This window comes from Phascolarctos cinereus, unplaced genomic scaffold (genome assembly GCF_003287225.1).
Source record: "Phascolarctos cinereus isolate Bilbo 61053 unplaced genomic scaffold, phaCin_HiC Scaffold_5;HRSCAF=322, whole genome shotgun sequence".
NCBI lineage: Eukaryota > Metazoa > Chordata > Mammalia > Diprotodontia > Phascolarctidae > Phascolarctos > Phascolarctos cinereus.
In genome coordinates this window covers 228273566-228301172 of record NW_027555958.1, presented here as the reverse complement: position 1 = coordinate 228301172, position 27607 = coordinate 228273566, and the positions used below count along the sequence as shown (strand labels likewise).

Genomic DNA, 27607 nt, shown 5'->3' with positions numbered 1-27607 from the left:
GGCCTGAGGGCAGTGAAATACTTGTTCACACACAGGTAACATAGTGAAATGAGGCCTTACTGACTACAATCCAGTGGCCTTTCTACTGAAACATGCTGCCTCTAAAGATAGCGAGCTCCCCATCAGTGGAAGTCTTCAAGCAGAGCCTGGATAACCATTTGTGTAGATGGAGTTCCATATCGAGGTGCTTTTCCTCACTCCATTTCTTCCAATGACTCATAGTAGAGTGAAGCTGACCCTGGAGCTCTCTAATGGAGGGCTGCCTAGTAGGCCTCTGTGAAGTCATAGTGGGATCACTATCATGGACTGCTGTGGGCAGGGGGAGTCATTTCTAAGCTGGCTTAATAGCCAACTTGTACTTTATGGGCACTTCAGAGCAACGAGGAGAGCCTGGAAGTTCTATTGTCCTTTATTATTAATAATACTCAGGTACTTTATAGTCCCTATGTATTCACTCAGGAGAATGTAGTAAGCTCTTTGAGGGCAGAGACTGTGTGTGTGTGTGTGTGTGTGTGTGTGTGTGTGTGTGTGTGTGTGTGTGTGTACCCCAGGTGCCTAATGGTATCTGGCATACAATAAGTGCTTAATAGATTTCTTTTAAAAATTGACTTGATGCTGCAGAATAAACAGGGACTGCTTCATTTTTGTCTGTGCATCCCCAGCATGTAGCTCATAGTACTCTGTACACAGTAGGTGCTCATTAAATGTTTGCTGAATTTAATTGAGCAATAATAAATGGTAACATTATGGGGAAAAAAATCTCCAGTAGAGCGTTAGGGTTACAAAGTGCCGGCTGTCCTCGCAATGACCGACAGATAGTGTGAATCAGGCCGTAGTACAAATAGTTTTCTCATTCTTATTTTGCGGATGAAAAATCCAATTCTTTCTGAGTAGATCCTATCGCCCCAGACTACAAACTTTTTTTTCTTCTTCTTTTTCTTTCTCTTTCTCTTAAGCGGCGTCCTCAAACTGTATCACACTCTAGTGGGAACAGAAATCTGGAAGAATGTGAAGGGGACATTCGGAGGAAGGCTGGGGAAAAAAACAAACAAAAGGGTCAATTCCAACTCGGACAAAGGGAGCTTCTACTACAAGTGGAAAGGAGAAAATACTTTGGGAAGGAGCCTGGTCTCCTTGCCAAGCTCCACGCTCACCCCTCAATATTGACAATGCAGTTAGTACTTCCCGTAACCTAGAGACCAGAGAATGCTGCCTCGCTCCGTGAAGGAGGGGAAACGTGGAAGTCTCTTGCTTTCCCAGGGTCTTCACCTTACTCCAAACCTCAAACTGGGCTGGCTGAATATTTTACCAGCTGCGGCTCCAAGTCCCTTGATTCCACGGACCCCATGAAGTGATGGAGCCCAATGGGTCAGTCATTGTGGAGGGGGCGAAGGAGAATGGTAGGAAAACTATGAAGGGGAATGTGGGGGGTCTTGGTTGGGGATGAGGGGTGTTAGGGAAGAGGTCAGCAATAGGTAAATGTGGACTCCAGCACTTGGTACATTGCCTGGAACCTAGTAGGCGCTTAATAAATATTTATTGATTGATTCGGTCATTGATGGTAGATCCACAACTGCTTATTAAGGGAAATAAGGAATGTATGGGGGTGCATCTCTAACCTCTTGAGAAGGAAGGCATAAGGACAGCTATACCTCTCCTAGTACTCCTATCAGATGGAACTCTGACCTAAGCAGGTGGGGAATGGGCTCCAATGGAGAGACTTCTCTCCTTGCTAATCCATTCTTGACAGGGCTGCCAAATGGATATTTGGCTGCAGGCCTAATCATATCCCTGGGGCAGCTAGAACGCTGGGCCTGGAGTCAAAAAGTCCTGGGTTCAAATCCAGCTTCAAACACTAACTAGTTGTGTGACCTTGGAGGCAGGTAGGTGGCTTAGTGGTTAGAGTGCTGGGCCTACAGTCAGGAAGACCTGAATTCAAATCCAGCCTCAGACACTTACTAGCTGTGTAACCCTGGGCAAATCACTTACCCTCTATTTACCTTAACCCACTGGATAAGGAAATGGCAAACCACTCCAATATCTTTTGCTTAAGAAATCCCCATGGATAGGACTGGCGAATGACACCTGGTCATGAAGAGTCAGATATGACTGAACAACCACATAATCATGTCACTTTCCTGCTCAAGAAGCTTTGGTGGCTCCATACTACCTCTGGCATAAAACAAAAACTCCTTTGTTTGACATTAAAATCCTTCACAATCTGCAGGTAGCCTTTCTTTCCAGGATGATTGCACATTACACTCCCTCTTATACTCTGATCCAGAAAAACTGTGCTATTTGCGATTCTCAGTAGCTCACATTCTATCTCTTTCCTTCCTGTCTTTGCCTAGGCTCTTCCCCATTCCTGTAATGCTCTCCGTTGTCACCTTCTGCTTGGGAAACCACCAGCTCCATTTAAGGCTCAGCTCAAAGACTTCCTTCTTCAGGAGGCCTTTCCTGTTTCCTCCAGTGTTTCCATCTGCCTTCATCACTGTGTATTTACTTACCTTGTATTGATTTATCTGTGAACATTTATCAATGGAATGGAATGCAAGGTGGAATGGAATGAGGACACAGACTCACTTCTGGAATGTCGGTATTCTTAGAAGAACAGTGACTGACATTTAGTAGGTACTTAATAAATGCTAGTTGATTAGTTGATCGATGTGAATCTCCCCAGGGTAGCATTTATGTTCTATTATTGATTAATGGAAAGGGAAAATTGAGTTATTGGCCTCAGCTCTGCAAGATCTAGGGCGAAAAGGTTAGGATCTAGTCACTTTGGTGTATCTTTATTCATTCTGGCAGCAGCCCAAGAGAGATGGGGAGGAGGTAGGTATGATATGTCATTCTTCTTAGTTGGGAAAATTGAAGCAAGAGCATCAATAGTCCTTCTGCACATTAGATGTTAAGTTCCTTGAGAACAGAGCTATATGTTATCTTTGGTACATTCTCTGTACCCAGAAAGTGCTTAATAATTTTTTAAAAAAATTTTAAAATAATTTAAAAATAATTTTTTAAAAAGAAATTGAACTAAATGTGATGGTGAATATGCATGATCCTTTCCACTTGGGGAAGGCTGAAGCTGGTGGATCTCTCGAGCTCAAGAATTCTGAGTTGCAGCAAGGCTAAGACATTTAAGTACCTTGCTAAGTTTGGCACCAGTATGGTAATCCCCCAAGAGGATCAGGCCCGTAAGCCCATGATAACAGTGGGGGATGCACTTCTAGCATGGGTGAGATAGGAAGACCTAGTCTCCAAAAAGAAAAAGTTGAATTGGATACCTAAATATGTCTATAGCCAAGGCTCAGGCTTCAGCCTTCTTTCTTTTTGCTCAAGCCCTCAGAAATTATATTTACTGTCATAGCTTAACCTCTTTATGTGGAGGGGAGTGAATCCCAAATCTATATGTCACGTCCTGATCTGTTTCTTGTTTACATCTCCAGCTACATCCTGCACCTCTCCATCTTTTGACTAAACTGCATTCTCTCTAAAACCAAGCTCCCTGCTTACACACCCCTGTTATTGTTGTTCACTCCTTTCCAACTCTTCAAGACCGATGGACTGCACTGTCTGTGGGGTTTTCTTGACAAAGATACTGGAGCAGTTTGCTATTTTCTTCACACATTCTGCTCCTCCCCAATTAATTGCCACTCTTGACTTTCCTAATTCTTTCAATGATAGCATCCATTTCTAAGTCTCTAAGTATTAAAACCTTGAATTATTCTTGATTCCTTATTTTTCTCACCTCTCCCCCAGCCCCGTCACTTCCAAGGTTTCATCTTTTCTAGCATCTCTTCGGAGGCATTACAGCATAGTGGATAGGGCACTGGACTTGAGTTTCTGCCTCAGAAAATAGCTATGTGACCCTTGACAATTCACTTAGTCTGTGTCTCATTTTCCTTATCTGTCAAATAAATGGGGTGGACTTGATGGTTCCTTTCATTTTTAAATTCTGCGATCTTGATTCTATTCTTTCATTTCCATGCCCATTGTCATTATTCTAAGAAGACCCCATTGCCTGTCAATTGTACTACTGCAGAAGCTTTCTAACTGATCTACCAGCTTTCAGCCCTTCCATCTTTCCTCCCCACCATCAGTCCATTTTACAAAGGCTACCATGTGAATCTTGGATTTAGTATTGAAGTTTGGGAGAGAGGTCTAGAGTTGGTATAGAGTAGTAGTCACTTAGAACTGAAAAGACAGTGGAAGTCAAATTTTGACAGAGGAAGAAACTGAGGCATAGAGATGCTATGTGACTTCACATGGGTAGCAAGTAGTAAGGACCTGATTCAAAGTCATCTTTCTACTACATAGCCACTAGAAACATTTTTGGGGGGTCTAGAACTGTGATTTCATTGGTATATGGGGTACCCAGTAAGGAAACTCCATCTGTGGATGTATATGGTGCCGTGTCTACAATTTACAGCCTTAGAGAGTTGCTCAGGGCACTGAGAGGTGAAGTGAGTTGTTCTGACACAGCTGTGTCAGAGGAAGGGGACTTTTTGATTCTCAGTACACAATGCTGCCTCTCATGAACAGCCTTTTCTTACATACATTTAAACCATCTCTATAGAGTAGGAACCACGAGAATGGATGAGCCCACTAGAGGACAGAACATAGACAGAAGAGGACCTGGAAGGAGCCTAAAGAAAGATCAAAGTTAGTGGGTAAGAGGAAGAAGAGAAGCTAGTAAAAGAGTCAGAAAAGAAGGCAGAGAGATAGGAGAAGGAGCAGTGTCACAGAAGTTAAGAAAGTATTTGTTACAAGAGAGAGCTCTATGGGGGGGAGGGGAAAGGATAGAAGCACACTTTTTTTTTTAAGAAAGAAAAAGTCAAGGAGAAAATTTAAAAGAAGACAGATAAGTATCAAAGTGGAGGGTTCAAGACTGAGAAAAGGCCTTTGGATTTGCCCATGAGGAAGTCTATAATCTTGGAGGGAGCCTCTTCAGTATAGATATGGGTGGGGTGGGGGGTGAGGAATGGAAGAGTCATGAAGAAATAGAAGTGAGGACTGTGGTGATAATAGTAACAATAGCTAACATTTATATAGTGCTCTAAGGTTTGCTGAGTCATATAGATATATAATGATTTTTAATATATTGGTATGATGTATAATATACGAAGATAAAATATATATAAAAATAAATAAGCAAATGTATGCATGGGCAGGTAGGTGGTGCAGTGGATAAAGCAGCTGGCCTGGAGTCAGGAAGACCTGAGTTCAAATCCAACTTCAGACACTTACTGGCTGTGTGACTCTGGGCAAATCACTTCACTCTGCTTGCCTCAGTTTCCTCCTCTATAAAATGAGTTGGAGAAGGAAATGGCAAAATACTCTAGTTAATCTTTGTCAAGAAAACCCCAAATGGGAGTCACAGAGAGTGAAACATGATTGAAACAACTGAACAACAATAAATGTGTATATACATAAACATATATATACATATGTATATATGTATATATTTGAATCTTGCAACTATTTTATGAGGTCAGTGCTATCATTATCCCCATCTTATGGATGAGGAAGCTGAGACAGATGCTAAGTGACTTGCTCAAAGTCACATACCTACTAAGTCAGGATTTGAACTCAGGTCTTCCCGACTCTGAAATCTCAGCACTCCATCTATCATGCTATCCAGAGGTGGTGAAGGCTGCTCTTTTGAGAAGTGGTTCAATGAAAAGAAAAAAAAAGAAAAGGCAAGATAGATTTTGTAATTAGATCTTGGCCCTTCACATGTTAGTCGAGCTTCAAATACCAAACAGAATGCTATTTTTGAAAATGTAATTAAAGGATTAGAACTATGTTGTGGCAGGTGCTAACAGCGATGGCAGTCCGGGGCCTGAGGAACATGGCCCTAGTGCAATAGATGTCAATCCACTTCCTCTTCCTTTGTCTGCTGCTGAATGTGATGCTTGTGCCCACTGTCTTCAGTATCACCTCAAAAGAGATGCTTCTACTGGGTAAGAGTCTGATAGAGATCTATGAACCAGTTAAGCCTAATAGAGCGAATAGCCTACCAACTCATATTCATACAAGGGTGGGCTGGTAAATGTTTAACAACCAGCTCTTAGAAAATAAAATGAACCCACTACACACTTTTAAGTTTAATATGATTATTAACATTTCTCCCATCACTTTCTTAAGTCTGATAAAGATCTATAACCCATTTTAGCTTAATAGAGTGAATAGCCTACACAACTCATATTCATACATGGGTGAGCTGGTAAATGTTTAACAACTGGCTCTTGGGGGGGGAAATGTACTATTGCATACTTTTAAGTTTAATGTGCATTATTAACATTTTCCCCAAGGCTTTTTTGAGTCTAATAAAGATCTAGTAACCATTTTAACCTAACAGAGCTAATAGCTTAAACAGCTCATATTTATACAAGGGTAGGCTGGTAAATGTTTAACAACTGGCTCTTGGAAAAAAATGTACCCACTACACACTTTTAAGTTTAATATGCATTATTAACATTTCCCCTTTGTTTTCTTAAGTCTGATAAAGATTTATTAACCATTTTAACCTGATAGACCTAATAGCTTTAACAGCTCATATTTATACATGGGTGGGCTGGTAAATGTTTAACAACTAGCTCTTGGGAAAAAATGTATCCGCTACACACTTTTCAGTTTAATATGCATTATTAACATTTTCCCCATCACTTTCTTAAGACAATCAATGACAACAAAAAAATCAAACCTTGATTTGCAGTGTTTGCCAATTTCTGTGATATAAATCCTCACACTGAAAATTACAGTTGGTTCAGCTGAAATTGGCTGCAGCACACCCCTACCTTTACATAGTCATAACCTGTTTCTATAGCACTTTGAGATTTACAGAGCACCTTTACAGAGCTCACATCCCTGTGAGCTAGGTAGCATAAGCATTGTTGTTGTTCAGTTGTTTTAGTCATGTCTGACTCTGTGTGACCCCATTTGGGATTATTTTTGGCAAAGAGTGATTTGCCATTTCCTTCTCCAGCTCACTTTACAGATGAGGAAACTGAGGCGAACAGGGTGAAGTGACTTGCCCAGGGTCACATAGCTAGGAAGTGTCTGAGGCCGCATTTGAACTCAGGTCTTCTTTACTCCAGGCCTGGCACTCTATCCACCGCAACACCTAGCACAGACCTGCACAACTTGGCAGTAGGGAGGGGCCAAAATTAAAAGAGGCTAAACTTCTTCAGGCCACAGATAGGTTTTTAGCAGTTCACTTTCTAAGTAAAGGTATGATTAATGATTAAACTATTTTGCAAATAAACCATATTTTAAAAAGGGAAACTTCAACTGATGTCAATTAATTACACCTTTAATTTAAGATTTTTATTTATCATGAAATCATGTTACAAAAAAAATTACTTTGCTGCACTCACTTTGTTCCTGTTCAACGCCAGTTACAACCAAAAACACAGCGAAAAGATATGACTCTCGATCCTTTCAGACTAGAGACAGATTGATGATGATTGGTTGCCATGGGTCATGTACAAACTGGAGAGGGTGCGCAGTGGTAACCCACCCACCAAGTTACATGTTGGGCACCATAGTGACTAGTGGAGGGTGGGTTAAGTGGGGCATGGGCAAAACACTCATTACAGCTTTAGTATCTTTTACATCCTCTACATTTTTCATGGCCTGCCCGAAATCCTTTGGCAGGCTGCAAGTGGCCCACAGGCTGGATGTTGCGCAGGCCTAACCTAGCATAAGCATTATGTTTCCTATTTTAGAGGTGAGGAAATGGAAGGTATTTTAATATTTAATATATTTATCAAATATATTTAAACTATCTACATGTAGTTGAAGCCATGAGAGTAGAGGAGCCCTTGAGAAGACAGAACATAGAGAGAAGAGGACCAGGAAAGGAGCTTGAAGAAAAGCCAAAATTAGTGGGAAAGAGGAAGAAGAGAAGCTAGTAAGAGAGTCAGAAAAGAAGGCAGAGGTAGGAGGAGAAGGAGCAGTGTCACAGGTTGGACCAACTTTCCATACTCACTCCAGCTCTCAAAAGCTAGAATCGGGGTATGCCTACTGATGCTACTCTTCTATCCGTGGAGCTGGAGTGGTAGCAATAGGTGGAGTAATAAGGGTAAGGGTGATCTGGGTGCAGGGTGAGTGAACTGAGAGGCAATTGGTGAATTTTCATCATGAGCATTTTACACCTCAGAAATTAACAAATTTACAAATCAATGCCTGATTGATTTTTTGTTGATTGTCTAGAGTCTAGACTATTTCTGTAGCACTTTGAGATTTTTAATTTGAATCTAAACTTCTCAGAACAAATCCCCTCAATAAAAGGATTTGTTCTGTAAAACTTGGAGTCAGTTAAAAGGCGGCACCCAAGGACCTAGCAGTCCACATGTGGCCTCAAGGCCACAGGTTCCCAGCCCCTGGTAGACCTAAGACAGTGATGGAGACATTGTTAATAATGCAGAATAAATTTTATCAGTGTGTTGTGGTATGGTTTTGGAGAGCCGGTTGTTAAACGTTTACTAGCACATCCCTGACTAGGATCAAGATGTGGGAATGGGAGGAAAGTGAAACGAGGGAGGAAATAATGGCTTTGGAGAATACTGAAGGTGGAATGTATTACTGATGGCCAGGGGTCTGACAAACATTACTCTCAAGTACTCCCCAAGCTCTGGATCACCTGGGTTTTCCCTGAGCATTCTGTTTCCTCCGGAAACTACATGGCTCAGAATGCATCCTCTCAGATATCAAATCTGTCCAAGGCTGAGGTCTGGGGCAGCTAGGTGGTGCAGTGGATAGAGCACCGGCCCTGAAGTCAGGAGGACCTGAGTTCAAATCCAGCCTCAGATATTTGACACTTAACTAGCTGTGTGACCCTGATCAAGTCACTTGACCCCATTGCCTAGCCAAAAAAAGGAAAAAAAGAAAAAAGAAAATGCTGAGGTCCCTCCCATGGGGATTGGCTCTGAGACCCAAAGCACAAACTCTCTTTGGTCACTCTCTTTGGTCTTGAAGGCTCACGGGAACATACTGACCTCTGCCAGCTCTAGCACTGTCTCTGACCATCCAAGAACCATTGAGGAATTTGAACCTGAAGTACTGAAAAACAGGGATTCACTCTCCTATTCCATCTCCGCACTAATTCATGCTCTCCTTTGAACTTAACCTTTCTCACTTTCTCTCTTTGCCTCAAGACTAATTGGTTAGTACTTTTTGAGAAAGACCCTGACACTATCCTAGAATGCCAGCCACATGCACAAGGACAAAGCTTCAAGAGTCTATACTTGGTGGGTGTTCTTTGCCCTTCTTAATCCCCAGCTTCCATAAGGACACTCTACAGGACTTGAAATTTCTTCACAAATACTCAGGGCTTAGATCATCTTCCCACATTCTAACTCTCAAAAACTACAATAAGATTAAGTATCCTGATGCTACTCATGTCCATGGAGATGGGGGCGGGGTGGGGTCATCCTGAGGCTAATCTTATATCTGTGGAGATGGGATGGGTCCAGAGGTAGGGTAGAATCATCCATGCCAGCACAGCCCTGAACTCTCTTCCAGTGCGCCCATAGCTTGCCTGCCTTTCAGCTCTCGTGGGATCTACATCATCTGTCATTTAGTGATGCCTAATGCTGAGCATAATGCCTCACACGTTGAATGTGGAGTCAGCTAGGTGATACAGTGGATAGAATACTGGACTTGTAGTCAAGAAAACCTGAATCTAAAGCCTAGCAAAGGCAACTAACTCTGGGTGGAGAGAATGTGAATTTTGAAACCTGATGTGAAGCCTGATGTCTCATTCCTCAGTGTCTTTTAAGTGCTTTTCAAAATAAAACCTTATTTTGGCAGAAAAAAAAAGAAAAAAGAAAACCTGAGTTCACATCCTGCTGCAGAATCTTACTGGCTGTATGATCCTGGGCAAGCCATTTAACCTCAGTTTTCTCATCTATAAAATAATACCCACCTACCTTGCTAGGTTGTTTTGAGGATCAAATCAGTTACCATAGTAAAGTACTTTGCAAACCTTAAAGTGCTATATAAATGCTAGCTCTTATTAATAAATTATTATTCAAATTGAATTGAAATGATTAAATTATTATTGAAGAGAATGGAGTTGACATGTTAGCTCTTCCAATGGCCATGTGACCTTGGGCAAGTCAAGTCATCTTACTGATCTTTCTCAAGTATAAAATGAGGCAGTTGGACCAAGTGATTTCTAAGGTTTCCTCTAGCTTGAACATTCATTTATTCAAACATTAGCTAATTCAACAGATTTTTATTAATGGTTAGTAATACTCCCTAAATTGTGCTAAAGCATCCTAAATTGGGTAGGGATGGAGGCACAACACAAAGCTAAGTAGAATTTAATCTAGTGGAAGGCAATGATAAGCCATGTAGACAGATAATTATTATACATAGAATATGATAATTTCATGAGGAGAGAGCAAAATATTAGGAAATGAGATGAAGATGAGACCATTTCCAGCTGGAAGAATCAGAGAAAGCCAAACCAATAGTTACTGTGACAGTTTCCGCCTGGATGGTTTTGATATTGCCAAATAAAGTGCTTCCTATTAAAGGGAAATATTTATTTGAAAAGTTCTTTCCAGAGAGTTATTTGGGGAAGAGTTAGAGCTAACTGTCTTTAACTACTAAACCAAGCTAGCTCACATATGGAAACTGAGTTAAATAGCTAAAATAGTGACATCTGCAAATAAGTACTCTTTTTCATTAGAGAAATACTCACGGACACTTCCATAGGGAGATTCTTTTGGGAGAGCCAATAGGAAACCCAACCTGAAATTAATTTTGTGATTGATAATGTAAAAAACAATAAACAGTGATTCAAATAAAATCATTTGATGAGGGAAAAGGAAATTACAATGGTGCTTCTAGATATAATATATTTTTGTGCTTTTTAAATTGGGCAGCTAGATGTTGCAAGCAGATAGAACACTGGGCCTGGAGTCATGAAGACTGGAGATCAAGCCTGCCTTCAGACATTAGCTGTGTGACCCTGGGCTTAATTTTAACACTTAATATCTGTTTGCCTTAGTTTCCTCAACTGTGAAATAGAGATGATAATAGCACCTACCTCCCAGGGTCATTGGGAGGATCAAATGAGATGGTATTTATAAAGGACTGGACATAGTTCTTAGCACATAGTTATTATTCTTATTCTTATTATTAGTGTCCTGGGCACAGCCGTGACTGCCTCACCCAAGTTATGGCTCTCCTCTTTTGGAAAGGCTAGAATTGAATAAAGGAGGCTTGTTCTTTGGTAAAAGAATCACGATGTTTAAAAGTTAGGCAAGTTAGAAGTTTATGCATTCCTTCTAATTTTCTTAAAATGGGAAGATAATATTGACCAAGGTTTTAGCCAAACAGTGTAATAATCTGTGTTAGTTCTGGATTTAGTCACACCTGCTCAGCTGCCTTATTTCCTGTCTGCCAAAGTACATGCTGTGATAATAAAAGGATGATGGGATTTATAGGTAGGAGGACATTTAGCGATCAATTAGTTCAACACATTCATTTCACACATGAGGAAACTGAGAGAGAGAGAGAGAGAGAGAGAGAGAGAGAGAGAGAGAGAGAGAGAGAGAGAGAGAGAGAGAGGGAGAGAGAGAGAGAGAGAGGCAGACAGAGACAGAGAAAGAGACAGATAAAGAGAGGAGGGAGGTAGGGGGAGACAGAGACAGAGAGAGAGAGACAGAGACAGATAGGGAGGAAGAGAGAGGGAGGATGGAGGGAAGGGGATAGAGAGAGACAGAGAGACAGACAGAGAGACAGAGAAACAGAGAGAGACAGAGAGAGAGACAGATAGGGAGGAAGAGAGAGAGGATGGAGGGAGGAGGAGAGAGAGAGACAGAGAGAGAGTCAGAGAGAGACAGAACAGACAATCAGACAGAGAGACAGAGAAAGAGAGAGTCTCTAGAGAAAAATCAATTTGATAACCAAGTAGAGGATGGACTGGAGTGGGGAGAGATGAGACAGGTAGACCAAGTAATCTCATATTGCAGTAGTCCAGGTGAGAGGTGATAAGAGACTGCCCCAGGGCAGTGGTAGCATCCTAGGAGAGAGAAGGAGGCTAGAGAAGGTTGAAATAACTGACAGTACATATAGACACTCATTAGATACTTGATGAAATGAATGAAAATAGCCCATTTTTTAAAAGCTAATTTTGCTAATTTTGTATGCATTGCCTAATGTAATCCTCAGAATAGACCCTGTGAGTTAGATGGTGCTAGCATTTTTCAAAAACTCCATTTTGGGGAAACTGAAGATGAGAGAGGTTAAACAACTGATCCAAAGATAACCTAGCAAGGGTTCTGGACAATATTGCATATTATGTAATTGTATAATATTCATGCATAATTGTATTTAATTATATAACATTTATACACAAACAGAACTTGATTGAATGATACAGGTTTATGTAATATGTAAATTTATATTGTTGTATAAAAGCATATAATATTTATATTATATTATAATGTATGTGGTACAAATTTAAATATTTATATTCATTATATTGTAATTTCATATAATTTATATGACATATTTATTACATTATATAAATTTGCATAGTATTTATATTTATTATATTATATAAATTGATATAATGTATATTTATTACTTTCATGTAAATTTATATGTGATTTGTATTTATTATATTATTAGAATAATATTATATTATATACATTTATATAGTTATATTTACAAAGTGCTTTCCCAAGAGTTGTTGTGTTGGGGAAAGAGAAGCACCTTATAAACCTTGAAGTGCTATAGAAATGTGAGTAATTATTATTGTATAACTGTGAGTTACTAAGTGGTAGAGTTTGGCCTTACTCCAGTCATAGGGATGGGCACTTAAGTATGGAATGAATTAATTAGCTCCAGTTTATTTCCCATTAGAGCTCACTGCCTCCGGATCAGTCCCAGCACAAAATCAGATCAGAACCCTTTCTGCTCCTGTTGTAATCATCCTCCTGGGGATGACGAGCTGCAGCCCTGCCCATCACCTTCCAAGCAAGCCATTGATGATGCTCTGGTAACAAAAGTGAGAGAGAATGAATATCCAGAGGAAATCATTCTGCTTGGTGAGTGAAGTCAAAGACTGGGCCTGTGCCCTGAAGGTGCCTGGCAGGAGTAGGCTCTGGGAGAGGCTGTGGTCAGGAGAGTTGTTGTGTGGGATATGTGGCCTGACTGACATTCTCCCCTTCCACCCCCTCTCCAAAAAAACAAAATAAAACCCCAACCCCAAATAAAAACCCCAAACAAGACAAAACAAAAATGTCGATGAGTAGCTATTGGAGCAGCAGTTGGCTGTTAACCTTTTTTGTGTGTGTCATGGACCCCTGTGCTAAAGCCAGAAGAATGCTTTTAAAATTATAAAATAAAATACATAGGATTACAAAGAAAACTAATTATGATGAAATAAATAATTTATACATTATATAAGCATGATATTTAAATATGAATGTATATATTATATGCAATATAATATACAAAACATTGATTTGTATAATATCCATGCACAAATAAAATTCTACATCAGCATATAATATACAAATTTATATCAATATATTATGCAAATCTATATACTTATATAAACATTCATGTATTTATATGTCAATATGCCAAATATACTTACATATAAATATGGAAATCTAATATAACAATACATTTATGTATTTATATATAAAACATAGAACAAACATTTTAATAATATTATACGAATATAAATGTTATAAATGTTGTTATTCATCCTTTTTTCTCAAGGACCAATGATGTCACAAGAACGATGTCTTGACTTCTGAATGAATTGGATTTAAGTGAGGTAGAATTGTTAGCCTCATTCTTTCCTCCAGAGTCTGTAGATGGCTCTGGATGCTGTACATGACCTTGGCCTTTCTAAATTAAGGTCTTTTCCAGGCCTCAGTTTGTCTGACTTAATACCCTTTCAATGACTAAGGGCTAGGCAGGAATTAAGACTGAAGATGCCCTAATAGCAATTATTTTCAATTCTGGCCAGAAACTTTGAGGGTCTTCCCCTCCCGGATTGATATTATAAATATAACATATAAATACTTACAATATAACTACAGTAAAAATGTTATATTTCCATATCCTAGTTCATGGACCTCCTGAAACCTATCCACGGACTGCTTGGGGGAGGGGGTGTGTCTGTGGCCCCAGGTAAAGAACTCTTGGTATAGGATGAATTCCCAGCTTCCTTTTCCACTCCAGAGCAACCCTTCATGACATGTAGCTGGTTTGAAGTAAGAAGGAAAAATAAAAAGGCTTTTTTTTTGGCTTTCCATTTTTCTTCTCTCTCTTTCTCCCTCCCTCTCTCTCTCTCTCTCCCTTCCTTCCTTTCTCTTGACCTCTTTCTTTCTCTCTTTCTTTTAAAAGATGTTTTGTCTTTACATCACAGTTATTTACAGTAGCAAAAACAAAAACAAATCCCACCCCCTTCCCGTGCCTCAAAGCTTATAAGGATTTGGCTGAAGGACAAAAAAAGTAATCACCTTTCTTGCTAGAGCTGTATAAGCTACTGAGAACATTTAAGAATGCCCATTGAAGTAAAGTTCTTAAATTTTTTCTTTTATTATTGAATGATATCATAAGCACTACTTATAGCTGGATTTTCTTATGTCTTTCCAAAGATCAAAAGGATGCAGAATGGAGTTTTTATCCAAGACATGGGCATCTTCATACCTATCATAAGGGGAAAAAGTGTTATTTCAATGGAGTCTTTCGTGCTTACCAGAGATGTTCAACAGAGATAACATTGGACAAATGCTTTGGGAGAAAAAAATATGGTAATACCTCCCCCCACACCCATTCTTCTCAGTTCTTCAGCACCTTCCTCCAATGAAGACTTCCTTGTAAGTTTGAAGGAAGATCCTGGAAGACAACATTAAGCTTTGGCAAGTTCAACCAAATTGGAAAGGCTTTCAGTATAGGCGTGTTGATAATAATAACAGCTTTCAGGTTTTCAAGGCATTTTTACATATTCTATCTCATTTGATCCTCACAACATTCCTGTGAGATAGGTGCTCTTTATCTTTATCTTCATTTGACAGACAAGGAAGCCACAGCTGAAAGAGGTTTATGGAATTGTCTAGGGCCATATAATTAGTAAGTGTCTGAGGCAGGATTAGAACTAGGGTCTTCCTGAATGCTAGTCCAAGGCTAGGGCTCTTTCCACTATGCTTCACTTGCTTTCTCAGGTGGACTGAGTGATGTTGGGCTGTGTGTCTGTCATACCATGGCAAGCATAGCTAAGTCTGGGTAGGTCCATCACCAGGTTGACCAGGGGGTGAGGGGGTGAGGGGTGCATTCTGGGGCATAATAACTCTTGAAGACTGTCTACTGAGTAATAGGAGGGTTGCAATCTGTGTCAGTGGGATGAGTATCAATGTGGATGAAATCTTAAATCCTTGATGTACTGAACTTTCTATGTGCTAAAAGTTAACTATGTTACTTCCCAGCCCTATGCTGTTTCATATACGAAGGCATTGCAGATCAATGCAATTCAATTATTTCTCAATGGAATTTTAGTTTTTAATGAAGAAAAAATATATTTTTCCTCCTTCCCACCTCCCCTCATTAAAAAAGTATAAATATCAAACCACTTTAATTTAATAAAACTTCTAGTATGTACAAAGGACTATGCTAGATGCCAAGAGAGACATAAACATAAGACGGAACTCCTGACCTCAAGGAATTTATAGTCTAGTAGAGAAGGTAAGCTATGTATACAAATCAGTATAATATAAAATATAATATAAATATATATATTTATAATATATATTTATATAATATATGTAAATTTATATAATATAAAATAGAATGTCATAAATGCTTAAAAGAAGTACAAATAAAATGTGATGAAGGCCTGGGCCTTGAAAGATGGGGAGAATTTTAAAGGGCAGAGATGGTATGGTATGAGCAAAGGCATGACAAATGGTGATTAGCCCAGGTCAGGTTTTCTGGAACTGCATGAAGGTTAGTAATCCATTACTCAAAAAGCATTTATTAAGCACCTCCTTTTTGCCAGATGCTATGCTAAGTGCTTGAGATACAAACAAAGGCAAAGGATGGTTCCTACTCTCAAGGAGCTCATAGTCTAATGGGGGGAAGATAATACGAAAACAACTATGTACACAGAAGATAATGCTGGAAAAGTAGGGTGGGGCCAATTTGTGGAGGGCCTTGACTGCCAACATGGAGTTTGGTAGGCAATAGGGAGCTTGTAGGGAGGAACATGGTGAGAGCTGTTGTGCGTAGAGATTAATCTAGCAGCCAAGTTTGAAATGGATAGGACCAGGAAGGGAAACTAGTGGCAGGATGACCAGTTAGGAGGTTACTTCAGTTGTCTAGGGAAAGGACAATGACCTGAATTACAGTGGGGACACTAGGAATTGGACAGGGAAGGAGAGGCAACATGGACTAGTGGAGCTGACCTCAGAGTTCTGACCGACTCTTACAGCTCTGTTACTTTGGTTAACCTCTTAGTGAACCAGGAAATTTTCTGATACCATAAATTACACTGAAGATAACAATCTGCTTTACAGGAAATTCCTTACCTGTACTGATAAAAGTAGAGGAGGGTAGGAGGGGCCATGGATACAACAGTAGACTTGGGTTAAAAAAAAAAAAGACCTGAGTTCAAATCTAACCTCATATATTTCCTAGCTATGTGACCCTGGTAAGTCACTTAATCTATGTTTGCCTCAGTTTCCTCAACTGTAAAATATAGCTGATAATAGCACTTACCTCCCAAGATTATTATGAGGATAAAATGAGATAAAATTTGTTAAATACTTTGCAGACCATAAAAGCACTAAGATGTTAGCTACAAGATTACATCTATTAAAAAAAGAAGCAGGGGCAGCTAGGTGGCATAGTGGATAGAGCACCAGCCCTGGAATCAGGAGAACCTGAGTTCAAATGTGGCCTCAGACACTTAGCACTTACTAGCTGTGTGACCTTGGGCAAGTCACTTAACCCCATTGCCTAGCTAAAAAAGAGTAGAACAAACAAAAAAAGGCAATAAAAGAGAGGATATATGCAAGAGATTTACAGAGGTAGAACTGGTAAGACTTGGTGAATTGATCGCATTAGGGTGGGGATGACCCTGAGATTTTGAGACTGGGTGAACTCGATAATAGCTGTATTATAACAGGAGTATGGAAGATGGGAGCAAGAGTAGATCGTTGGGGAGAAGATAAATTCTGTTATAGACATGTTGGCGGTCTACTGGAACATTACCCTTTTACATGAAGGAAGGAGAAAATCAGGCTCAATATGGATGACTTTCAGCTTAGAAATCACAGCACATATGTAGAGACATATTTTTACTTACCTCTGAGTTTTATAATATGGTAATATGGCATTGAAATCATCACATATGTGTGCTTTTTTGTTGGGTATTAATAGAAAACCTTACTGAAGTCCAAAGAAAAGTATTTCTACTTCGCTTATGTTCTACTAGCTACAAGGCATTAAAATTGCTTTTTCCTTTCCACAGTCCTAAGCCTGAATTAACTGTTGTTCAGTTGAGTCCAACTCTTTATGGCCCTATTTGGGGTTATGTTGGTAAAGATAATGGAGTGGTTTGTCATTTCTTTCTATAGCTTACTTTTGCATATGAGGAAACTGAGGCAATCAGGCTTAAATGACTTGCCCATGGTCATACAGATAATAAGTGTATTGAGGTTGGATTTGAACTTAGGAAGAAGAATCTTCCTAGTGGTCTATCCGCTAGGTCACAGGTACTGCCCATATTATTACACTTTTCAATTCTTTTGTGAATGAACTGTTGAACTTTTTTGACCATTTATCTTGGGGAGTATAATGCTTTTTCTGCCTGGTAGCAACAAAGGGTTAAGTATGGAGTGGAGCTGTCCTTAGTATTCTTTATTCCTCTTAAAAGAGATTTTAGTTGTTTTTTAGAATTTACTTTACATGTATAAGAGTCTATCCCTGTGGTAAACAGAAGCTCACAATTGATCAATAGACAGAAGCCACAGAATATGCAGGGGAGGTTAGCTTTTTCTAGAGGCACTCTCTAATACAATCAAAGGCTAGCTTAAAAGGGAACTTGAAATATTGGAAGAAAAAGTTGTAAAGAAATTTAGTTGGTGGATTTGGGGCACTAATTAAGGAAAGATAGCTCATCGGGGAGGCTGTAGGTGGGCTTAACCAACTTGGAGCCCTGTAGGCATAGCTTTGCATTGATTCCATCTGTGCTTTGGTTTCCTGGTATCAAACTGGACCGCCCTGTCATCATGACATTAGCATTTTCATTATATTAGATTGTTTTATTTTTTTACTGCTTATCTTAGAAGTGATAACACCATCTTAGGGAAAAGGTTCTTAACTTTTTTTTTTATGGATGCTTTTAACCTAGGGTAGAACACACAGACCTTTTCTCAGAATAATGTTTTTAAATACAAAAAATAAAATAACATAGAATAACAAAGGAAACCAATTGCATTGAAATTCAGTTATCAAAATATTGGAAAGACAAATTCATTGACTCCACGTTAAAAGCCTATGCCTAAAGGAGACAGGGTTCGAAACGAATTATTAATTGCTATATAATATATAATAATTTTATATTATGTGTATAATGTATAATCAATTGTTAACATACGTAGGGGGTGTGTGTGTGTGTGTGTGTGTGTGTGTTGCCCATGTTGATTATGTGTGTTCATATAGGTCTGTCTAGGTATGGCTCCTAGGGAGGCATGAATAGAGCATCCTACCCCTACCCTCCTCCAAGGGAGATTTTGATTCCAGGTGAGAGAAACAAGAAATTGTGCCAGAGGCTGGCCATTGGGCTTTCCTCACTGAAAGGGGACCAGGCTAGAATTATAACTCTCTGCCCTCCCTAAGTATTGTTAGGCTAGGGGAAATAACTTTTAGGTTCAAGCTGCGCTCCTGATGGCTATCCCTTAACATGGAAGGAGTGTCTCAAGCAATATAGCCAAGGTTTGACTCCTCTTGTCACCAAATGACTCACACAAAGACCACAAGTAGTGAATAGCAAATAAACTCACAATATATAAGCTGATAGCAAACAGATATCAGAGAAGGTACAGATGAGAATGTAACAGATAACACAAAGAGCGAATGAGCTTTCTACTCAGAGAGAGGTATCTCAGCTCAACTGAGAGAATCCTAGATCTTACTCAAGGAGAAATTCCCCAGGGTCTCTAGTGTAGTAAGCTAGGGACGTGATAGAGGTGCCAGGTCTTCTAAATGTTGACTTGTTCCGAGTCTTTTTCTTCCCTTAGGGGCCTCTCCTCGAAGAGAACCACATATCTCCTCTGTTGAAGCTAGGAGGGTGGGGAAACATAATGGGAAGTAAAGATAATGTAAAAACAAAATGGTGATAAATTTTTTTTGAAAGACAAATTTAATAACCACACTTAGTCTTATAGAAGACATGAGAAAACACCTCCCCTCCTCCTCAGCAGAGGTGCAGAGCATATGCTGCATATCATGCTAGACTCAGTTGATGTATTGGTTAGCTTTGCCAAACTTTTTCTTTTTTTTTTTCTGCTTTTGTATCAATTGGTATAAGGGATAAGTTTCTGGGAAGAGGAGGGAAGGATATGTAGGTGATGTAGAATACGAAAAAATATTTTTTTAAAGAAACACCTCAGTCTTTGGGTCACATAGTTGAGCTCTTGGGGCTTGCTTCTTCATCTGCAAAATGAAGGGGTTGAAGTAGATAATCTCAAAGGTTCCTTCCAGTTCCACCATTAGGGAAGCAATGTGTACAGTGGAGAAGGCACTTGATGTCGGAGTCAGAGGACATTAGTTTAAATCCTAATTGTGCCACTTATTCCCTGTATGACTTTGGCCAAGACATTTAGCCCCTCTGGGCCCCAGTCTCTTCATCTGTAAAATAAAGGGGGGTTGGATTAATTGGTGTCTGAGGTTCCTTCCAGCTCCATGCAGGGTGTGCCGGTAAATGTTTAACAATTAGCTTTTCAGGGTGGGGGGAGTACCTATGACATACTTTATGTTTAGTTGCATTATTAGTGTTTTCTCCTATCACTTTCTTAAGCCTAGGCAATTCACAAAATAATACAGCAAGCCTTGATTTCTATCATTAGTTGATTTCTGAAGTTGATTTCACACTGAAAATTTAACAATCAGCTTCCTCAGGCAGGTTTGAGCTAGCTCCAACATGTCTGATCTTATGATACAGTCTGTAACTTTTCTGACCATTCATCTAGCAGTATTCACACTCATTCATTCATTTGACAAATATTTATTATTTAATAATTTGACATTTGGCAAATATTTATTAGTTAATATTTATTCTGAGTATAATATCTCTTGGAAGTTTGTGACATGTTACTTTGTGTCATATATCATTCTAAACATATGTTCCATTTCTCATTACAGTGCATTGCTTAATAAGTGTTACTTGAATACATGAATAAATTAATTTCTCCACTAAGATTGTAAGCCCTTTGAGGGAAAAACCTATGACATGTCTTTTTGTCTTCCCCCTATCCTTGGAAGCACGCACACCTAAGCATATTTTGCACTATTTTTTGTTGATGAATCCTCATTAAAAAATTTACCTGCTTAAAAAGACATTTGAAGAGAAGAAAGGGAGAAGCAATGACCTTCATATATTTTTATTGTTTCTGGCAGAAAAATATCAGTTTTTGCATTTTCAGTTTGCATTCAATTTCTCTGAGCTGACCAGTGGCCTATCTCTAACCTTTATGTAATTTTATTTGGGGCACATTACTAATAGACCTTGATCTCAGGAATGGACTCCCAGAACTGATGCCAGGGGACAAGACATATTTCCGTCCTGAGCAATGTCCAGACTTTTATAAACATGGAGCCACTGTACCACCCGTGAATTTTTCAAGGTGAGTCTTAGTACTTTAGCGCTTGGTTTATTTGGTTACTTTTTTTTATTCTTGTCAACAAGCCTTTTTTGTGTCAGCTATGTGCTAGATACGTGTGGGGGTGATGGTGATAGTAGCTGGCTTTATATAGACAAAAAAATGAATAGCTCCGCCCTCTAGAAGTTTAGTCTGTTAGTGCAAAACAACATGTAAATAGAAAATTAAATACAAAATATGTACAAAGTGTAAATTCCAGGGGAGGACACTAGCAACTGGGGGTGGTGGTGGCTATCAACGTAGGCTTCATGTAGGAAAGGGCACCGGAGCTGGGCTTTGAAGGAAGCTAAAAGGAGGAGGGAGTGCATTCCAGGCTTGGAGGAAAAGACTATGCAAAATCACTGAGGTAGGAGACTGGATTTTGTGTGTTGGTAATGATCAATAGGCATCTTTGGTGGCAACACTGAGTGTGTGAAATAGAGCCAGAATAGAGGCCTTTTTAAAAGCCAATCATTGGAGTTTGTATTTGATCCTAGAAGCAAGAGGAATCTAGGGGCCCTTTATGAATAGGGGAATGATTTGTATTGGTATCAATACAAAACTGCTAAGAGAGGGAGTAATCTCATCAAAACTTCAGTCAGTAAGCATTTATTAAGACCTTACTATGTGCCAGACTTAGTGCTGGGAATACAAAGATAGGTAAAGGACAGTCCCTACTCTCAAAGATCTCTCATGGTCTAATGAGGGGAGATAACATGCAAACAGCTATGTACAAACAAGGTATAGACAGGATACATGGGAGCTGATCAAAAAAGGCGGGGCACTAGCTTTAAGAGAAACCGGGAAACACTTATAGAAGGTGAGACTTTAGCTGGGACTTGAAGGAAGCCAGGGGAGCAAGGTGATGCAGTGCACAGTGCATTGAGCCTGGAGTCAAGAGGACTTGAGTTCAAATGTGCCCTCAGGTATTTACTGTGTGACCCTGGGCAAGTCACTTAACCCTGTTTGCCTCAGTTTCCTCATTTATAAAATGAGCTGGGGAAGGAAATGACAAACCAATCCAGTATCATTGCCAAGGAAACCCCAAGCAAGGACACATATGCTGGAGCCCCACGCCTGGTGGGGAACTCAAATCCATTGTAGTAAAGAGATCCAGCTAATCGCAGGTGAAAAAATTATAAAGTAATTATAAATTAATTATGCATAGTGTGAGGAGATCTCAATACTTATATTAATGGTTGCACAGTGAGTTGTAGCCCTGACAACGTGGAGTAACAGCAACAGTGTGACAAGTTTGATTCATAGCAGGGCTTCATGACCAGAAACAATTCTGGGATTTTGCTGTGGCAGAGATAATCCAGAGGGCTAGCGAAAAGGATTGCTGTTATGCCAGACCCAGGGCTCAGCTTGCTTGCTGGCTCTTAGCTCTGGAAAACAGGGTGTCTCTTAATATCTTGATGGGAGTTTGAATGTCTTGTCCAAGGAATAGCAAGCAGGCCAGTGTTACTGGATCCGAGACTACCTGGAGGCAGGGTGTAAGAAGACTAGAAAGATAGGTAGGGCCCAGGGCAGGAAGGTCTTTGAATGACAAACAGATTTTATATTTCACCCTGAGGGGTACAGGGAGCCACTGGAGTTTATTATTAGTTCATTGAAGTCAGACCTTCATTTTATTATGCTCAATTTGACAGCTGAGTGGAGAATGGGCTGGAGGGGCCAGAGATTTGAGGCAAGGAGACCAAAAGAGATTAAAAAAAAATTCCATCAAAAAGATTTTGACTTTGACTTTATTTTGTTCCCATGGTCAACCTCTGTCTCTTCTCTCCTCCCCGTCCCCCCAAGTCCCTTAAATTTGTAGACAGACTCAGACTATTGGACTTTGATTTCTGTTACAAATAACATGAGCTCTAGCTTGAGCCCAAATCCATTGGAGTAAAGAGATCCAACTAATCACAGGTGACAAAAAATTGAGAATTAATTATAAAAATTTGAAGAACATGGAAAAGTGTGGCACTGTGTGTCTTTAAAATTTTTTTTTCATTGATAGCTTTCGGCTTTATATTACCTATGTTTCTGAATATACTCCTCCCTGCCACCCCCACCCCCATTCCCAGTCATTTCTTATAACAAAGAATTCCAAAGGGGAAATAAACTAGTTTGGCAAAACTAACCAACACATATAAAACCAGATATTTAGTATAATGTTCCATATGTGGTCATTGTTCTTTCCATTAGGCTTTGTTTAAATTTTGTTTTTATTTATATATGATTTCAAGATGTTTATGTAAGGGGTGTGTGTGTGTGTGTGTGTGTGTGTGTGTGTGTGTGTGTGTGTGTGTGTGTTTGCCCAGGTAGGTTATGTGTATATCTGTACGGGTTTGACTAAATGCAGTTTGCAGGGAAGTGTAAAGAGATATCTCTGGAATTTCTGTCACCCTTCTCCAAGGGAAATTTTGATTCCTGCCTGAAGGGGAGCAGGAGAATGGAGCATTGAGGCTGACCAGTTCTGCTCTCCTCAAAGTCGGGATATCAGACTAGAATTATACCTTTTTGCTCCCTTAAATATTGTTAGTCTAGGGGGAATTGATTTAGATTTAAGTTAATTTTCTGGTTGCTATTCCTTAATAGGGAGAGGACTGTACAAAGGCTTGACTGTCTTTATACCAAATGGTAGTTACAGGAAGACCATCACAAATAGTGAATAGTGAACAAACCTATTTATTGAAGTAAACTGCAAACAGAAATAAGAGAAGTTATAGAGATTACAATATACCAATGTAGAGTGAATGAGGAGTAAGATATGTGTGGGGGGGGAGGGAGGGAGACAGAGAATACTTTACTTCATCCAAGGGGAAATTCCCAGCAATTTCCAGTCTAGTAAGCTAGAAATCAGGGACATAATGAGATCCAGGCTCCTCTACATATCTCCTTCTTCCCAAAGTCTCCCTCCTTGAAGACAGCCTAGAACCACCCTGTGCGCTAGAGGCAAGAAGAAATCTCTTTTCTCTTAAGCCCCTCAAGAAACACTGAGCACCAAATAATCAGTCTCTCCATCAAGATTGTCTTATGTAAATGTACCAGGCTGGAACCCTGGGTTATATTTATAAAAATGCAACAAAGTAACACCTATAACAGAATAAAAGGAATTTCTATTTCAGTGAAAACAAATGTTGATCTGGGTGCAGTGCCAATCTTTGCTAATTTTATGGTTGCCTTTCATTGTTTTCAGAGTTCCATATGTAAAGAAAGTAGATACATTTATTCCTCTGGAACCTCTGCCAAAAGAATATCAGTGAGTATTGTTACATTATTTTATATTATTTATGTAGGTAGATGAGGATGCATGCCCAGAATCTGCCCAATGAATTTTTATTTTTTCAGTCTTTGTTGAGAAGGCAGAGGGGTATAATGAGAGGAGAGTTAAATTTTAAGTTAGATGATGTTTTTAAAAAAATTCTAGTTCTTCCATTCTGTGCGACCTTAAGTAAGTCATTTCACTTCTCAAAGATTCAATTTTCTCATTTGTAAAATAAGGGGGATGGACCAAATGATCTGTAAGGTCTCTTTCAGATCATAATTTATTATTATTATTATTTTTTTTTTACTTTTTTTTTTGGTGAGGCATCAGGGTTAAGTGACTTGCCCAAAGTCACACAGCTAGTGAGTGTTATGTGTCTGAGGTCAGATTTGAACTCAGGTCCTCCTGACTCCAGGGCCAGTGCTCTTTACACTGTGCCACCTGGCTGCCCCCAGCTCATAATTAATGCTCCTGTGATTCATCAACCTTTGGTTGGGTAAGACATAATATTATTAATGAGGCTATATCATTATTTCCACATTCACCTGCTAAATCTTCAGTTAAACTTTGGGAATGATCCTTTTCCAAATGACTGAATCTTAGTGATGAGAAGTAGTTTGGTAGATTAAAAATTAATTTTAAAGATGATAAGACTACATTATAACACTTTATCAATTAGGATCATAGATTTAAAGCTGGGAAGGATTGTAAAGGTCATCTAGTCCAAGCATAATTGAGGAAACCAAGGCCCAGAAAGGTTGCAGTTTTCTCGAGGTCCCACAAGGTGACAGCTGTGACAGCAGGTAGGTGGCCCAGTGGACAGAATGCTAGCCTTGGAGTCAGGACTGAGTACAAATCTGGCCACAGAAACTTACTAGCTGTGTGACCCTGGACAACTCACTTCACCCCATTTGCCTCAGTTTCCTCAACTGTAAAATGAGATGGAGAAGGAATAATAAACCACATCAGTAGTTTTGCCAAGAAAAGAGTCAGACATGACTGAAAAACAATGACAAGGTGGCAGGAATCCAACTCCAAACATAATATTCTTTCCACTGCACTACACTGCCTTGAGAGAAAGCACAGTCAAAGATGCTTCAGAGGTTTTGATTCTAGGTCACTAGAGTGTCTTCAATTAAAATATAAAATTCAGGAGAAGTAGTATTTTTAAAGACAGGTGACACAATGGATAAATTGCTGAACCTAGAGTCAGGAAGACCTGAGTTCAACTCCTGCCTTCTTAGACAATTATTAGCTGTGTGACTTTAGACGAGTCTCTTAACCACTGCCTGCCTCAGTTTCTTCGTCTGTAAAGTGGGGATCATAATAGCACTTATCTCCCAGGGTAGTTGTGAGCATCAAATGAGATACTATTTGTAAAGTGCTTTGCAAGCTTTAATAAAGTGCTATATAAATAATAGCTGTTACTATTATTATTGCATGGATTACATTATTACACAGCATCATAGTTCTAGAGATGGAAAGGACCTTAAGGGTTATTTAATCTAACCACTCCCCCATTAGACAGATGAGGAAACTAAGGCCCAGAGACATTTAATGACTTGCTGAAGGTCACACAGATGGCAGAGTTGGGATGTGATCCTCTGACTCTAAGGTCAGTGTTCTTTAGAACTGAGATTAGAACTCAGATCCTATGAGAGGATAGGGGATGGTGGGCAAGATGCTGCTAAGTTCAGTTTTGGACATGTGGAGTAGGAATTCTTGTGTAATGTACGTGTGGGGATTTACAGAAGTTGGAAATTCTGGCTTGGTGCTTTCAGAGAGAGGTTGGATACTGAGGATGAAGACTCAATTCAATTTATCAAACATTTATCAATTGTATGTTATATGTGAGGCATATGCTGAAGGTACAGAGGTAAAAAAAGGAAATAGTCCCTGCCCTCAAAGAGCTGACTTTTTTTTTTCCCCTCAGTAGTTGGGGTTAAGTGACTTGCCCAGGGTCACACAGCTAGTAAGTGCCTGAGGTCACATTTGAACTCAAGTCCTTCTGACTCCAGGGGTGGTGCTCTATCCACCACACCACCTAGCTGCTTTTTTTTTTTTTACATTCTTTTATGGTGATTCTATGAAAAATACAATTTAGATGATTGTACAGTTAAGTGAATTCAGAACTGCTTCAATCAAAGGAGTGTTGACTTAATGAGATATTCCTAAATGTAGATTTCTGGCATAAAAAATTGGAAAAAACAAGAAGAGGAGATTTTTTTTTGGGGGGGAAAGGAGGTAGAAATGGAGGGAGGGAAAAATGGGTCAATTTTTAAGACACAGGTCTCTTTTTTTAAGGTTGAGGTGCTAGCATGACACCCAAGAAGAAGTGACTGGCAGGAAGTCTGGAAATATGGTGATGTGGGGGCTTACAGATTTGAGATTCATCTATTCAATATTCATTAAGCAAGCATGGTATGCAAGGCCATGTACTAGTCACTGGGCACGTAAAGCTGTGGGGGAAAAAACCCCCAGTCCTTGCCCTCTGAGTACTTACATTTTACTGGGGGTGGTGGTGGTGGTGGTGCAGAATGTGAAGTGTACACAGAAGTATAATAAATGGCTGGGTCTGATAAGGAGCAGAGTTGAGATCTAGAAGCTGACTCCATGAAACTGTTTGTATGGGATGGTGAGGGTAGCTATTCAAACAGGATCCAAGCAGTAGCAGCCAGCCCTGCTCCAATAGTGTGAATTCAAATACATGTGACCACTTTAGGGGGTTGATCATTTGTACTAATCAGCAACCGGCCTGTAGTCCGAAGTATTATTAGCCCTATTTCATAGGTGTGGAAACTGAGGTTCTAAGAGGTGAAAATGACTTGCTCAGAGTCACAATCACCAGTAAGTAGCAAAGCTGGGACTCAGACGCAAGTCTTCTGATTTCCGGGGTTCTTTCCCTGTCATCATGATGCCTCCCTGTAGTTGTACAGGTAAATTGTGCTGTCATACATGTGACCTGTTCTTCCCGCAGCTTGCCTTTTTCTGAGAGGGAGAAGAAAAAGCAACAAATGAATGAAATAATGGAAGTCAAAGAACTGGATGATTGGAAGCCAGCAGTTCCCCTGCTGGTTTGGCTGTTCCCTCCTGTGGCACCGGCCAAACCTTTAAAAGTGGTAACAATTTGAGAAGCATTGGACCCCGTAAGGATAAAGCGTGTTGGGAGGTTATGTAAATAAAATGGCAGACTATGCTCTTGTTCCTTGTTTGTTATAGCCAGGTTGTCTTTTTTTTTTTTAATAAGATGAATTTTATTTTTAAAAAATTATTATTTTTGATAATCTTTGGTTTCTACTCCACAGTCATTTATCATTCATTCTCTCCTTTTCCTCCCTCTCCCCATCCCTTTCCACTCCACCACAACTGATCATCTGCCCCATTCCAAAGTCCCCTACCTCTTTGCCAAGAGGAGGGAAGTATTTTTAATAACCAGTTTTGGAGACTG

At 39.6% G+C, this 27607-nt stretch overlaps 1 protein-coding gene across 2 annotated transcripts; it reads left to right on the top strand.

The window, feature by feature from the left end:
* Nucleotides 1–317: 317 nt before the first annotated feature.
* On the top strand, nucleotides 318–27370 carry SPATS1 (spermatogenesis associated serine rich 1). 2 transcript variants are annotated; one of them, XM_020993905.2, is made up of 8 exons: nucleotides 318–429; nucleotides 957–1368; nucleotides 5816–5963; nucleotides 12886–13070; nucleotides 14640–14795; nucleotides 20765–20885; nucleotides 24091–24153; nucleotides 27137–27370. In XM_020993905.2, the coding sequence occupies exons 2-8, from the start codon at nucleotides 1365–1367 to the stop codon at nucleotides 27288–27290; spliced, it is 831 nt and encodes a 276-aa protein (XP_020849564.1). In that variant the 5' UTR covers nucleotides 318–429; nucleotides 957–1364; the 3' UTR covers nucleotides 27291–27370. The 2 variants fall into 2 exon arrangements, with proteins under 2 accessions (XP_020849564.1, XP_020849562.1); XM_020993903.2 differs by having other exon boundaries at nucleotides 957–1400.
* Nucleotides 27371–27607: the final 237 nt, after the last annotated feature.

What these genes read in the sequence shown, in the direction of transcription:
- SPATS1 (XM_020993903.2), top strand. Translation starts at nt 1,355, where the DNA reads ATGGAGCCCAATGGGTCAGTCATTGTGGAGGGGGCGAAGGAGAATG. An exon ending in AAAAGAGATGCTTCTACTGG is followed by an intron (nt 5,964 to 12,885) that starts GTAAGAGTCTGA and finishes ATTTCCCATTAG; the next exon opens with AGCTCACTGCCTCCGGATCA. An exon ending in CCTCTGCCAAAAGAATATCA is followed by an intron (nt 24,154 to 27,136) that starts GTGAGTATTGTT and finishes TTCTTCCCGCAG; the next exon opens with CTTGCCTTTTTCTGAGAGGG.